The sequence below is a fragment of the Gymnoscopelus braueri genome (assembly GCF_963280865.1).
Source record: "Gymnoscopelus braueri genome assembly, chromosome: 13".
Classification (NCBI taxonomy): domain Eukaryota; kingdom Metazoa; phylum Chordata; class Actinopteri; order Myctophiformes; family Myctophidae; genus Gymnoscopelus; species Gymnoscopelus braueri.
This window is the reverse complement of record NC_137615.1, coordinates 27,664,468-27,679,141: the sequence shown is the minus strand read 5'-3', so window position 1 is coordinate 27,679,141 and position 14,674 is coordinate 27,664,468. Positions and strand designations below refer to the sequence as shown.

At 44.0% G+C, this 14,674-nt stretch overlaps 1 protein-coding gene across 3 annotated transcripts in view; it reads right to left on the bottom strand.

Moving 5' to 3' along the window:
* Positions 1-14,674, bottom strand: part of card11 (caspase recruitment domain family, member 11) — a 33,357-nt gene that overhangs the window by 16,492 nt on the left and 2,191 nt on the right. For 2 of the 3 annotated variants that reach the window (XM_080447747.1, XM_080447749.1), the window contains exons 2-9: positions 10,959-11,179; positions 7,649-7,786; positions 7,210-7,386; positions 5,647-5,795; positions 4,409-4,594; positions 3,607-3,753; positions 1,433-1,558; positions 182-376 (exon numbers count right to left, since the gene is read on the bottom strand). In XM_080447747.1, coding sequence (XP_080303873.1) covers positions 182-376; positions 1,433-1,558; positions 3,607-3,753; positions 4,409-4,594; positions 5,647-5,795; positions 7,210-7,386; positions 7,649-7,786; positions 10,959-11,169 — 1,329 coding nt within the window. In that variant the 5' untranslated portion in view covers positions 11,170-11,179. The remainder of the gene's footprint in view (positions 1-181; positions 377-1,432; positions 1,559-3,606; positions 3,754-4,408; positions 4,595-5,646; positions 5,796-7,209; positions 7,387-7,648; positions 7,787-10,958; positions 11,180-14,674) is intronic. The other variant, XM_080447748.1, reaches the window with a different exon arrangement.

Genomic DNA, 14,674 nt, shown 5'->3' with positions numbered 1-14,674 from the left:
CTCATTGGCTGTACTTTTTGTACCGAATAAATCCTAGGTTCACATCTCAACACCAGACCAAGAGGGGCAGGAACCAGGCTACGTCCAACCACAAGGACATTTTAATATAGGATAGAATAATCGCTAAGTAAATAATTGATAGTTGCCCTGATATTACAGTATAATATGTAACGGTTGTAACCTGGTCCAGACAGTTGTCTTTGGATAGGCGTCGCAGTCGTGACTCCAGGGTCACCAACTTTGAGTCTTTGCGTGCAATCTCAATGTGTAGCTCATCACTCTTCTCCTCCAGCTCTCGGATCAGTTTGCGGTACTTGTCCTTATCCACCAGACACTGAGAGAAATGATGCTGGGCCTCATCCCTGGATTTGAACGCCTGGACACATATAATATGTATATTATATATATATATGTATATATGCATGGCAGATCAGCTATTTTTGGTGAAGACATTTGGGAAAATCCTGGTTAACGAAATATATAAGGTTTAAGCATTTAAGCAGTCACAATTGCCCTGAGTCAAACTAATTACTGTAGACTCAGTGCAAGAGAGAGAGAGAGAGAGAGAGAGAGAGAGAGAGAGAGAGAGAGAGAGAGAGAGAGAGAGAGAGAGAGAGAGAGAGAGAGAGAGAGAGAGAGAGAGAGAGAGAGAGAGAGAGAGAGAGGGAGGGAGGGAGAGGGAGGGAGAGAGACAGAGGTAGGGAGAGGGAGGGAGAGAGAGAGAGAGAGACAGAGACAGAGACAGACAGACAGACAGACAGACAGACAGACAGACAGACAGACAGACAGACAGACAGACAGACAGACAGACAGACAGACAGACAGACAGACAGACAGACAGACAGACAGACAGACAGACAGACAGACAGACAGACAGAGAGAGACACAAAGAGAGAGATAGAAAGAGACACACACACACACACACACACACACACACACACAGAGAGAGCCTCTGTCATGACAAGCCCTGTAACTCCTTATTTGCTTATGGCTAAGTAACTACGGTATAATTACCACTAACTAAGGCATGACAAGCCGTGTGTAGTTACTTGGAAATAAAGAACTTGTTAACCAAGAATCCTGCTGGCGTCTGTCCACCACCAAAGAGCCAGTCACAGTAACATACAGGTGTGATGCAAGTTGTGAAATGTGAATGCAAGTTCTGACAACGTCCTGTGTGTGTGTGTGTGTGTGTGTGTGTGTGTGTGTGTGTGTGTGTGTGTGTGTGTGTGTGTGTGTGTGTGTGTGTGTGTGTGTGCGTGCGTGCGTGCGTGCGTGCGTGCGTGCGTGCGTGCGTGCGTGCGTGCGTGCGTGCGTGCGTGCGTGCGTGCGTGCGTGCGTGCGTGCGTGCGTGCGTGCGTGCGTGCGTGCGTGCGTGCGTGCGTGCGTGCGTGCGTGCGTGCGCTCGTGCATGTGTGCGTGTACGCGTTACCTGGTCCCTCTCCTTCATCATCTCATCCAGTTGGATGATGTACGTGTTCATGCGGTTACGATACATCTCACAGTCCTTCTGCAGTGTGGAACACTTCAGCTCCAAATCCTCCTTCTCCTCCAGATACTACACACACACGCACGCGCACACACACACACACACACACACACGTACACACACGTAAACACGCACACACGCACACGCACACGCACACGCACACACACACACACACACACACACACACACACACACACACACACACACATACACACGTGTATATAGTATGCAATACTGCAACACAGTAGGGAGCAGGTTACAGATGTATTCAGGAGCTAGACTATTTAAAGGCTTGTAAAACAGTAAGTAGTACCTTGAAATGTATTGTGTAGAGAGAAAATGAATAATTTAAGTATAGGGCTCAACATTTTCTTGTCCCAGTGAGCAGGCTGCAGAATTTTGAATGAGCTGCAGTATTCCCAGTGTTTTTGCGAAGGGAACGGAGAGGGCATTACAGTCATATAATCTAACCTGTTGGAGATGGATTCATGGACCCATTTTTCAGTGTCAAGTATCCATTTTGGATAAGTTGGATATGTTTTTGAAATGATGAATAACTGTCCTAGTAATATTTTCGTGATATGAGGTATGCTGTGCATGCATATAGGTGTTTGACCTGATCAGACAGTGAAGGCAAATAGAAATGGCTCTCCCACGTCTGAACCTTACTGGCTTTGTTCAGCGGTAGAAGGTTTTGGGACACCCAGTGGTTGATACAATCTATGCAATTAACATATATATGTATATGGGGAAAGTAAGAATACCAAGTTAAAGCATATACAGTATAGGCTATATTTGTGTATTAAAAAGCAGTGGACCAAGAACTGAGCTCTGTGGGACTCCACAGAAAATATTGACTATTGAAATTTGAAATGACCAAGAGAGTATTTTACATAAAGAGTACAACCAGCTAAGAACATGGCCAACTGGATTATCAAATCTATCAATTGATGTCATGATCAACAGTATCAAAGGCCAAGCTCAGATATAAAAACACAAAAATGGAGGAGTCTGTTTATTATAAGGTCATTAACTACTTTGACACAGGCTGTTTCCGTAATTCTGCGTAGCTTGCAAGCTATTTTAGGCAGATATACTCAAGTGGGTCACATGCATGCGCACCACTCTGTGGGTACAGTGCAGCAGTGGTTCTCAGACATTTTCAAGCCAAATTGATATGTATTTGGCCACGGACCCCCATCTGAAAAGGTTTTTGCCAGGAACCCCCAGAAGAGATTTGTGTAAAAAAAAAATAATAATAATAATTTAAAAAAAATCATTTTTGATATGTAAAAATAAAAAGTAAATAATCAAAAATAGCCGATGTACAAGCTTGTAGATCAGCTATTTTTGAATAGCCAACACATATATGTATAAAGCGGTTAAAATTATTGTGATGCTAAATTAACTTTACTTTTGCTGGGGACCCCCTGGAACCCCCCCCCCCAAGGACCACTCTGAGAATCACTGCAGTACAGTATGTAACTGAGATGTGTCTCAGCAGCGAACCAATTTGGCGGCACATTTAAGCTCACCATATTCCACTGTTGCTCCTCCTGCTGTCACATACCACTGCACACTGGTATGTGCTTCTTTGCCCTCACCACCTCCCCAACTCCACCTGTAGGCTCTGTTTCCCCTGCGGGGTTTGTTTTCCCATGGGGGGGGGGGGGGGGGGGGGGTTTGTGATATTATCTCTCTGCACTTAAATGGTTGTCTTCTGATTGTGCTGAGCTGGCAGCATTATGTAGCAGAGCCTGAACGCCAAGATGAAATGTAATATTCACACCTGTATTTACATAATAAATAAAATGTTTTTCCAATCCATACGCAAGTTATGTGGCTGAAATGTGTCTAGCAGATTGATACACCTATTGTGGAGTGATGGGAAGCTATGCAGGTTACTGTCTGCATTTTATCAGTGCAGTTTACTGGAGATAAAGAAAGAGATAAAGACAGACAGACAGATCAGGAGGAGAGGAAGTGTTGAAAGGCTGGGTGTTCTAGACAGGGCATGTGGTCTCAAGGGCACTGGCACAGCTTGTGTTGCAACATGTGTGCGTGTGCGTGTGCGTGTGCGTGTGCGTGTGCGTGTGCGTGTGTGTGTGCGTGTGTACCTTGTCCCTTAACTCCTCAGTCTGTCTGACTTCTTCATGTAGGTTGTAGAGGCGGTTGACCAAGTCCTGCCTGTCCTCTATTGCCTCCTGTCTGTCATGTTCCAAAATGTCCACAATGGCCTTGTCTGATTCAGGTAGGGGTCCAGGCTACATACAAACAAAACACACATCATATGTACGCAATAGAATAGAGTTTCACCAGGTTTTACCATAAGATAGCCTGGCTCCAGCCCCTGAATCACTAGCCTATAGGCCATTAAAAATATATATTCTGGCGATTCAGGGTATAAAGAATAATGAACAATTGAAACGAGTGTCAGGCTAACCATAAGGTGCTCAAAACATTTAAACATCTTAAATGTTTGTTTAAATCAAATGTTTTCAAGCAAGGGTTTACACAACAGAGACTTTCTTTCCTGGTATTTGTATAGAGCCTTGACGTCTCTTACAGTAGTTGCGAATAATGCTCATGCTATGCATGTATAGTACAAATCATTCCAAAAAGTGTGACAGCGTCAATATTTAACCACTTAAACCCCATATGGGTAACCGGAGTCCCTCAGGGCTCAATACTAGTGTATTTTAGTTTTTCTGTTATTGTGGGGAAAGCTTTAGCTGAAAATAGATCGACAAGCTCACAATGCGACGCAGCACGTCGCATTGTGAGCATTGTCGATCGCCAGCATTGTCGATCGTCAGCATTGTCGATCGTCAGCATCTACACACACACACACACACACACACACACACACACACACACACACACACACACACACACACACACACACACACGGTACTGTACCTGCTGCTGCACGATGGACTGCAGCTCCTGGAGCTTGAACTTGAGGACCTCGTTCTCCCGTTCCAGCTCAAAGATCTGCTCTCTCTTGGGCCGGTTCTCGATGTCGTTCTTCAGCTTCAGGCTCTGTCTTCTCTCAATCCTGTACTCCTCCTCTGCCTTGTTGAGCCTGTGTTTCAGCTGGTCTATCTACACTCAGGTAAACACACCAAATGAACAATGAGGTGAATGGATCCCTGTGATTTGGTCCTGAGATTTAGTTCTGCTTTCACTATCTAGTGAAATCTTCTGTTAAGGCGTACAAATTGACCCAAATGGACCTGTAGAATTTTTACACCCTTTTGAGTTAAAAGGAATACTTCACAAAATTAGTTTTTCAATCAATTACTCACCCCATGATGCATTGAATTCATAGAAAATGTTTGTTTTTGTCACATGCCTTCAGGGAAAATGAAGAATCCAAAAATATCAATCTTTTACAAACAAGTTGCAGAGATATCTCCTCCCTGCCTGTGAGCTCTCTGCTGGGCACAGCTGCTGGCTTTGAGCAGCTTTGAGCAGCGGAGCACTCACTGGACTACAACTCACCTATTTACGAGGTTAAAGGGATATTTCACTTTCAAAAAAACTTTGGGTCATTTTATCGTCTACTCAGGCTTATGTGAGCCCCCCAGACCGTTTTTAAGTTGCTTGATTCAGTATTTAGATATTTGATATTCATTTTATCAGACACGCCCCCTTCCTATGGGTGGGGGCCGTGTTTTTTCGATTACCTTTTTCATTTATTTTTAATATTTTTTTGGGAAAATGGAAAAAATTCAATACAAAAAAAAATGTATAAAATAAATGAAAAAAATAATCGAAAAAACACGGCCCCCTCGCGTATTAGGAGGGCAGGGTGATTCACCAGAACCAAGGACGGGTGTTTTTGATGAATCTAACATGTTAAAAATGGAGTTTGAAGTTATAATGGGTTTGTATAGGAAGGGGGCGTGTCTGATAAAATGAATATCAAATATCTAAATACTGAATCAAGCAACTTAAAAACGGTCTGGGGGGCTCACATAAGCCTGAGTAGACGATAAAATGACCCAAAGTTTTTTTGAAAGTGAAATATCCCTTTAATGTACTCTGTACTAACCATGGATTTCACACTGGAACCCGATTTTATTTGAGATTTTCATGTGTGCGTGCGTGTGTGTGTGCGTGCGTGTTTGTGTGTGTGTGTTTGACCCATATACCTCCAGTTGAAGGTCTCTGCTCCTCATCACAGCCATGTTCTTCTCTTCGCTGAGTGTGGCGTACCTCATGGCCAGTTTATAATTCTCATCCTTCACTCTCAGCAGCTCGTCGCTGTAGCCGTTCCTCTCTTCTCTCAACTTATTGTACCCTGGAAGACCACAAAAGAACCAACGTGGTTCACATGGCTTTTAGAAAATGTTTGGAAAAGGTTTGTGAAACATTTCTCCTCTTAATGATATGCCCAAAGTAGAGATACCAGTTTAAAAGTGGTTAAAAAACCACTTCACCCATTTCAACCAATATTCAAATAATTGGTCCTACTCCTCACTAATGCTTATTGTAAGATGGCACCATTTCTGTATGAGGGCTATGAACAGTTCAGAAACCTGCCTACCAGTGACATCATTGGTCATTTCAAACCAGATTTATTTTTTAGTGACATGTAACAATGTCATAAGGCGGATTTGACGCAATAGTGCATGTACATGATATGCATGCTGTGGTTGTGCTGCCTGCTGCACCATGATACTTCTGTGGAATAACATTGTTTTTCTCAGTTGTGGTGGGCTCAGTTAGCCCACCACATACAGTACCACAAACATGCAGGCCTCCTTGATGTCATGGATTAGAATCTGTGCCAGTCATGAAGGGTGTGATCTGTGTTGCATTCAGTGCCATCCAACTCCTTTTGTCATTTTCCACCACTGTCTTACCTAACAAAAGCCCCCTGGGGAGAAAACCTCTTACTGCGCTGACCACATGATCAAAACAACCTGGTTTCAAATGTACTTCAAAGTCCTGTGTTGTGTGCCATCAGCACCTTCCTGTCCCTCCTCACTGTCCTGACTCAATAAGCGTATGTAATACATCTACCGGTATGTAAGGCATGTCAGTACAAAAACAAATCTGTGAAAGAATCTACCATACTGGAAGTCTGGCATGTTTAACCCACAGTATACTTGACATTATCTCAGACCATTTTCCAAAGTATACCGTATATGTATGGTTAATGCATTTTAAAGCACAGGTTGATATGAAAGGTTGATCCAAATTATAATGTTCTTGTTCTTTATTTACCCATGCACAAGTGCTCATTTTCAGCAACGCCCTGCACATAGAAACCTGGGAGCTGACCAGTACAACCACAGTCTTATACTGTTGGTCACTAAGCAGCTCCACTGGAGCAGTTAGGGGTTCAGTGCCTTGCTCAAGGGCAATTCAGCGGATTTCAGATATTCCTGCCGGTCCGGGGAATCGAATTGGCAACCTTCCGGGAACAAGGGTGCTCCACTAACCTTTAGGCCACCGCTGCCCGCAAATGTTCCTGGCGACAACATTGATTTACCAACAAAATGTAAATCTCAGTGACTTATACCAACAGTGACCTTACCAACATTCTGGCATGTTCAGCCCATTGACTTTGATTTATTGACTTTCAGCTTTACTTGCTACAGTATATTAGTACAGAGAGGTAAGACAGGAAGGAGGGCAGGCCTACAGTACAGGTGGGTGAGTAGTTGAGCAACCATAGTATCTTGCTTCAAAGAAAAGCTGTGTCTTACTCTGTTGGAAGGCCTGCAGCTCCTGGTTAGCTAGCCGTAGCTTCTTGTGCTCATCCTCTAGGGTGCAGTTCTTTCTATCAAGCTCGGCCTGCTGCAGTGTCTTGGCTTTGGCTTGTTGCTGAAGCTTCATCAACTCATTCATCAGGAACTGGGTCAGACCCTCATGGCCCTCCTCTACTGGAAAGAAAGGAATAGAGGGCGATATAGAGATGGCACAGTGAAAGAGAAAGTAGAGACGGAGAGAAAGAAAGTATTATGGTAGAAGAACGAAAAAAAAACACACAGATCTCATTTAAAACAGCGGAAATAGTAGGAATTGTTCCATCTGTGCATGCGTGCGTGTATGTGTGCGTGAATGCGTGTGTGTAATCATGTCATCTTGGTGTCATGTTGATTGTGTATGTCCGTCCAAACCTACGTCCACCTGCGAGTGTCTCACCTACGATGGTGGAAAAGCGGCGAGTGGGTTCCTTCTTGGTGACCAGCCTATAGAGTTCAGGATAGTAAAACTCCAGACTCTCCAGGAACGCCACATATCCCCTCTCACCTTTAGTTTGGAGGATGTCCAGCAGACGACCTGATGGAATTATGAATAAAACACAATGACAAGGATATCATTACAGACAAACACTGTAGTAATGGAGGCTACGAGAGGTGTTGCCAAAAGGACTATTAAAGTTAATGTTACACAGTATGACTTTAAAATCAAATTGAAGAGAAAGGAGGAAAGAAATGTCTCCAATCATGACTGCAAATTCTTGTTTTGATATAAAGAATTTGTATACTAGTCCATACCCGGGGATGTGTGCAGTCAAAGTATTAACAGACTTGTTTTCTCTCGCTCAGTGTTGTAATGTCCGCTTATTATAAGCCAATCTTTATAGACCTGGTTGAAAATTACGGACATAATTAATGTGACTGGGGTGTGAATAAGGTGGTAATAGGGACATTACCACGGTGACTGCAAAGACATAGTAAGTAGCAAATGTGTAAGTATTATTAGCCATTTTGGCTATTTCTTGCTAACGGTGTTCCCTTCCGGTGTGGTTCGTACGGGGCCGAAATATTGTTGAAAGAAAATAAACTAGAAAAAGTGCTCCTCGGAGCACAGGTCTCCGCCAGGTCAGGTACGTTATTCTGGCCTCCTGGTGGCGCTATAATAGGCCAATGTGAAAAGGGTGCCAACCGTGCCATTTATTCTTGCATTGACACTCTGCATTCATGATTTGAGGCATTTTGTTCCAAAAATGTGTTTTGCTACATTAGACCTGCTGGTGGCGCTATAACAGGCCAATGTGAGAAGGGTGGCATTTCTTCCTCGGCTTAGTGGGAATGTGCGTGTGAAATTTCACGGAAATCGCAAGCTGTGTGTATACTTTGAGGCATTTTGTTCAAAACGGACCAATCCTGCAAACTTTGGAAGCCAACCTTAGGCAATGAGGATAGAATATGGGAAATTGGACAGATCCATGTTGATCACATGACTATAGTGATACTGTGTACTGATTTGCATGACGTTTGGATAAAATTTGTAGGAGTAATATAAAAAAATGGGTTTTGCACAAATCGGCCTCCTGGTGGCGCTATAACAGGCCCATGTGAAAGATTTGGGGCAGAAGTTCTGAATTGGCATCCAGGCATTATTAGCCATTTTGGCTATTTCTTGCTAACGGTGTTCCCTTCCGGTGTGGTTCGTACGGGGCCGAAATATTGTTGAAAGAAAATAAACTAGAAAAAGTGCTCCTCGGAGCACAGGTCTCCGCCAGGTCAGGTACGTTATTCTGGCCTCCTGGTGGCGCTATAATAGGCCAATGTGAAAAGGGTGCCAACCGTGCCATTTATTCTTGCATTGACACTCTGCATTCATGATTTGAGGCATTTTGTTCCAAAAATGTGTTTTGCTACATTAGACCTGCTGGTGGCGCTATAACAGGCCAATGTGAGAAGGGTGGCATTTCTTCCTCGGCTTAGTGGGAATGTGCGTGTGAAATTTCACGGAAATCGCAAGCTGTGTGTATACTTTGAGGCATTTTGTTCAAAACGGACCAATCCTGCAAACTTTGGAAGCCAACCTTAGGCAATGAGGATAGAATATGGGAAATTGGACAGATCCATGTTGATCACATGACTATAGTGATACTGTGTACTGATTTGCATGACGTTTGGATAAAATTTGTAGGAGTAATATAAAAAAATGGGTTTTGCACAAATCGGCCTCCTGGTGGCGCTATAACAGGCCCATGTGAAAGATTTGGGGCAGAAGTTCTGAATTGGCATCCAGGGAGTGTGTGTGCACAGTTTCGGAGCGACCGGGCCAACGGTGCCGGAGATTAGCTGGTGACAGACGGACACACACACACACACACACACACACACACACACAGACACACGGACGGACGGACAGGGGGTAAAACATACTCTCTCGCCATGCCTTTGGCCTGGCGGAGACAATGAATGAAAAGGGAAGGTGATAACCAGGACACACGGAAGCGCTGAATTTTGCGAAATGTAAAGATAGATAGTTGCATAATGGAGATATGTGATAATGGTGTGAATAATGAGAGATCGTTGAGACTTTGATGAGACAGAGGTTATGAGTTGGTGTCACATTAGCTCTATCTAGAATTACTAGTCTACCTTAAGTCAGTTTACCCTAAGGCCAGGTTAGCTCATTTCATTAGCTTGTTTAGACCATGACATCATGTGTAATATGTTGGGTTTGAACCACAAACAGAGCCGACATGTATCAGCATGTGTTCCTATAAGTCGATGTCTGCCTGGCAGTTACAACACACACACACACACACACACACACGCACACACACACACACACACACACACACACACACACACACACACACACACATTGCAGCTCCACACAGAGAGGTGTTTGTCAGCAGCCGTGAGGCAGGCATGGAGAAAGGTCGGACCCCCAGCGAATGCTTCGCGAGGGTCCCCGGACTCGACGCTCTGCTCCGTTGTGCGGTGATGTGCTCTCTCTGTCCCACAACCATGGGAAGTTGATGTTTAAGCTGTTTCAGCTAAGCTATGTGTGCTACTGCTAATAACACAACGTGGATTCGAACATTGCACGTGTGAATCTGCTAGTTGTTATTCAGACTAGTCCATACCCGGTGAAGTGCGCAGGCGAAATAGTTGCAAACGTGGGGTTATTGCGCGTCCCGTCGTGCCCGCCCCCCCCGCACGTCCCGTCACGTCCCGTCACGTCCCGTCCCGTGGCGCATCCCCCCCCCCCCCCCCCGCTTCCCCCCGCGGTCCACACACGCTCTCTGTGTGTGCTTGTGGCAGACAGTGGGTCTATGGATTCAGTTTGATCATTCATCCCACCGCTCGCGGGGCCATCCCACAGCTGGGTAAAACGCTAATAAACGCTGACGTTTGGTGAAATCGGAAAACGAGCTTCGCAGTTCCGTGGGCATGATAATGGTCAATGGCTGTGTGCAAATTCAGATCAATTGCTCCAGCCACTGAGGAGAACCGGGCAGACAGTTTTGGCCTCACCACCACCTACCACCCACCACAGAGGTTTGTAGAACACACACACACACACACACACACACACACACACACACACACACACACACGCGCGTGCACACGCACACGCACACGCACACGCACACGCACACGCACACGCACACGCACACGCACACACACACACACACACACACACACACACACACACACACACACACACACACCACTCACACTCACACTCTGTCTTTGCTTACTTGTGCGGCTGGCCTTGCACACCAGCAGCATGGAGTTGAGGATCTCGTCCTCATCCTGCTCATCCAGGACTTTACACTGTCTGAGGTATGGGGTGATCTTAGCAGGCGAAATGGAGCGGCTTAATTGATGCCGTTTACACTCCACCTTCTCCCACAGCATCGCCTCCGCCTCCTCGGACGACCCAGATGGACCCCCGCTGCCATTCTCCATCCCGCCAACTCTGAGACAAACAAGAAAAACACACAGGCATAAATTATCTCAAATAAATTATTCATATCCGTTTTGAATTGCATAATCCCCCCCCCTCACACACACACGCACGCACGCGCGCACACACACACACACACACACACACACACACACACACACACACACACACACACACACACACACACACACACACACACACACACACACACACACACACACACACACACACACACAACCTCAGGCATGCTTATGGGTTCACACACAAATAAAACTGAAAGGAGATACCAGAAAAAGTACACCTCACACCATTTACAATAGACACAATAAGCACCAGGCAAAGTGCCATGGTATTATTGAGCATGTCACATCTCTGTTCTTTGCTCTTTCAACCTAAAACAATGGCTCTCATGTGGCTGCCCACTGGGACCCAAATGTTGCACTGTCCAAATCAGGACCCATCCGACCCAAAATACAGTATTTTCCCATTTCTCTGTAAACATTGTTTTAAACGTTGATTTATTGCAATGCGGTGTGAGGTGGTATAGATCTGCTATTTTCGGCGAGCAAGATACACCGATAAAGTAAACCAGACCTAACCCTGTCAAAGCCCATTCTGTGGTTTTTAGATAGACCATAATGCCTAGTAACAATAGACTGTAGCAGTTTCGAGTTTAGTGTTACACTAAGAAGAAATTGCAACCCCCCCTCCACCCCCAAAACAGTTGACAAAAAGTGCATTTAAAAACACATTCATCTTATTCTTTAGTATCCTGTGAACATGTTTACTTTATGTATAATTTGTAGGATAATATGCTTTTGTAAACTTAGTATAGCAGTTTGTGGGCAATGATAAACATGTTAGCACTAAAACCAGAACCTGCTACAATATACTTCCTGCAAGTGTTACTATGAAGATCTGTAAGGCATTATGGTCTCTGTAAAACTACATACTATATTTTAGAGAAAATATTAGACTTAGCCTTCATTTCAAAGAATATTGTACAAACAACAAGGTGTCCTCCACAGCGTCATCCATCTCCCCCACACTTCTCATTTGGTTCCCGAGCTGAATATTTGTAATATCTCCCTCCATATCTCTCCATTTGCATTCCATGCTTCCATTGTCCTCCCCCTCGCTTTTCCATAATAAACACATAAACTTTTTTATTAACTCTTTCCTGACTCTCGCTGTCCACGTGCTCACATACCGTTTTGTTCACTCTCACCCACTTTTGGTCCCCTCCTTTTTTTACCCTCTACACCGAATCTCTCCGATGGAGATCTGTATCTACAAGATCACAAACTGTTGCGTTGTGACATGTTGTAAGCTTGTAGATTTGCCTGTTTTCGCCAAATGTTTGCCTATTTTCGCAGAATGTTTATGACATGCCCCAAATAGGGATGTTAGGGTTCAAGAGGTTAACTTTACACACCAAAAAAGCACACATGGTCACTGATTTCCCACTGTCCTCATTCCCTCCCATTGCTTCTGCTTCAACATTCGCACGCGCGCGCGCGCAAACACACACACACACACACACACACACACACACACACACACACACACACACACACACACACACACACACACACACACACACACACACACACACACACACACACACACACACACACACACACACACACACACACACACACACACACATAGTCCTGTGTCTCTGCCACATTTGAATATTGTCTGGGTAGTGGGCGCTGTCCAATAATCACACTTTATGACTTTTAGCCGACAGCTAAGCAAATCAACCCTATCTGATATACACACACACGCGCGCGCACACACACACGCACGCACGCGCGCGCGTGCACACACACACACACACACACACACACACACACACACACACACACACACACACACACACACACACACACACACACACACACACACACACACACACACACACACACACACACAGAAACACACTTTTGCATAAAACTGTTATCTGCTTCATCCATACTGTATGTGGGAACTTCTGTATATGCCAAATGTGTCACACGCAATCTCACACAAAGTTAAAGTCTACATTTGTATTTACTCAGAGATCCATTAGATGTGAAGCTACTTTATTGCTGAATAAATCAAACTCTGCCAAATTGAACAACACCATGCTGTCGCTTGTATAGAATACTTAATGTAATATATTCTACATACTTTCAACCTGTTGTCCCGACTCCCTATTTTGGGAATGCAATTATAGGTGACATTTAAAAGATATATATATTAAAAAGCTAAAGCAAAAATTCTGCCAAAAATGTTGGCCATGCGCTGCGTTGTGAGCTTATATCTGCTATTTTTGCTATGAAATAAATATCGGCTTCATTGCTATATTTATTAAGAAGAAAACCCGGACTGGATTCGCGGATCCGGATCCGGATCTTCAAATAGTAAAATCAACAGGAAGTTAACATTTTTATTAAAAAAACAAACAGTACTGGGTTTGGTGATGTTCTATATTGTCTGAATCAGCTTTGTTCGTGTTCGTTTACGTGCTAAAAGAGTGACTTTGAGAGCTGTTTTACCGTACAATGTAAGTCAATGAGAAGCAATTTTAGAATTATCAATTTCTAATCAATGGAGCAATTATTTTTGATTTCTTGTCCACCTTTGGAGTTACATCATGGCAAGGTAACTACACAACCCAAACCTCTACCAAAGTGGTCTTGCCCTTTAAGTGGTTAAAACAAATAGTACCGAAAAACAAAACCTCTGGTTCTATTTGATGCAATTTGTCTTTTCTGTATTTCTCTAAAACATATTTTCGGAACATTTCTTGTATATCTTTTAATTATATATACATGCTGAACAAAAATAACCAACACATGCGTGAATGCACATGCATGCAGACATAATAGAAGAACATACTATATACACACAGATGTATAAATAGACATTTAGACGCCCAGACAGTAAAACCATATTTCCTTCTCTCTCTTCTCTAATTTGGGAGTAGTTCATTACCGAGAAAAGCTTGTAGCCACTTCCTTCTTTTAAAGCCAGATGTGAGAATGAACTCTCAGTTCTGTCACTATGCAGTACAGAGTACTAGAATAAACTAATGAGTTCTGTCACTACACATACAGAGTATTAATGAACTCATGAGTTCTACCACTATGCAGTGCAGTCTTCTCAATGTGTTGTGGTCTGCAGATCTTTTCCTCCATGAATTTCATCAGATCTCTGATCTGGCTGCATGTCTACAGTATGTCTGTGCGTGCACATGCACATGCACATGCACGTGCGTGTGTGTGCGCACGTGCGTGCGTGCGTGCATTCATTCATTAATTTGTGCGTGCATGCATACGTGGATGTGTGTCTTTTCTACACATGAGGTGTTCTGATTTTAGAACAGCCAACCACAAACTGCAGCATTAACTTTCTCACACACACACACATGTAACACACACACACACGCGCGCGCGCACACTTATACCAAATACAAAAACACACACGCAGGCGCGCGCGCGCACACACACACACACACAC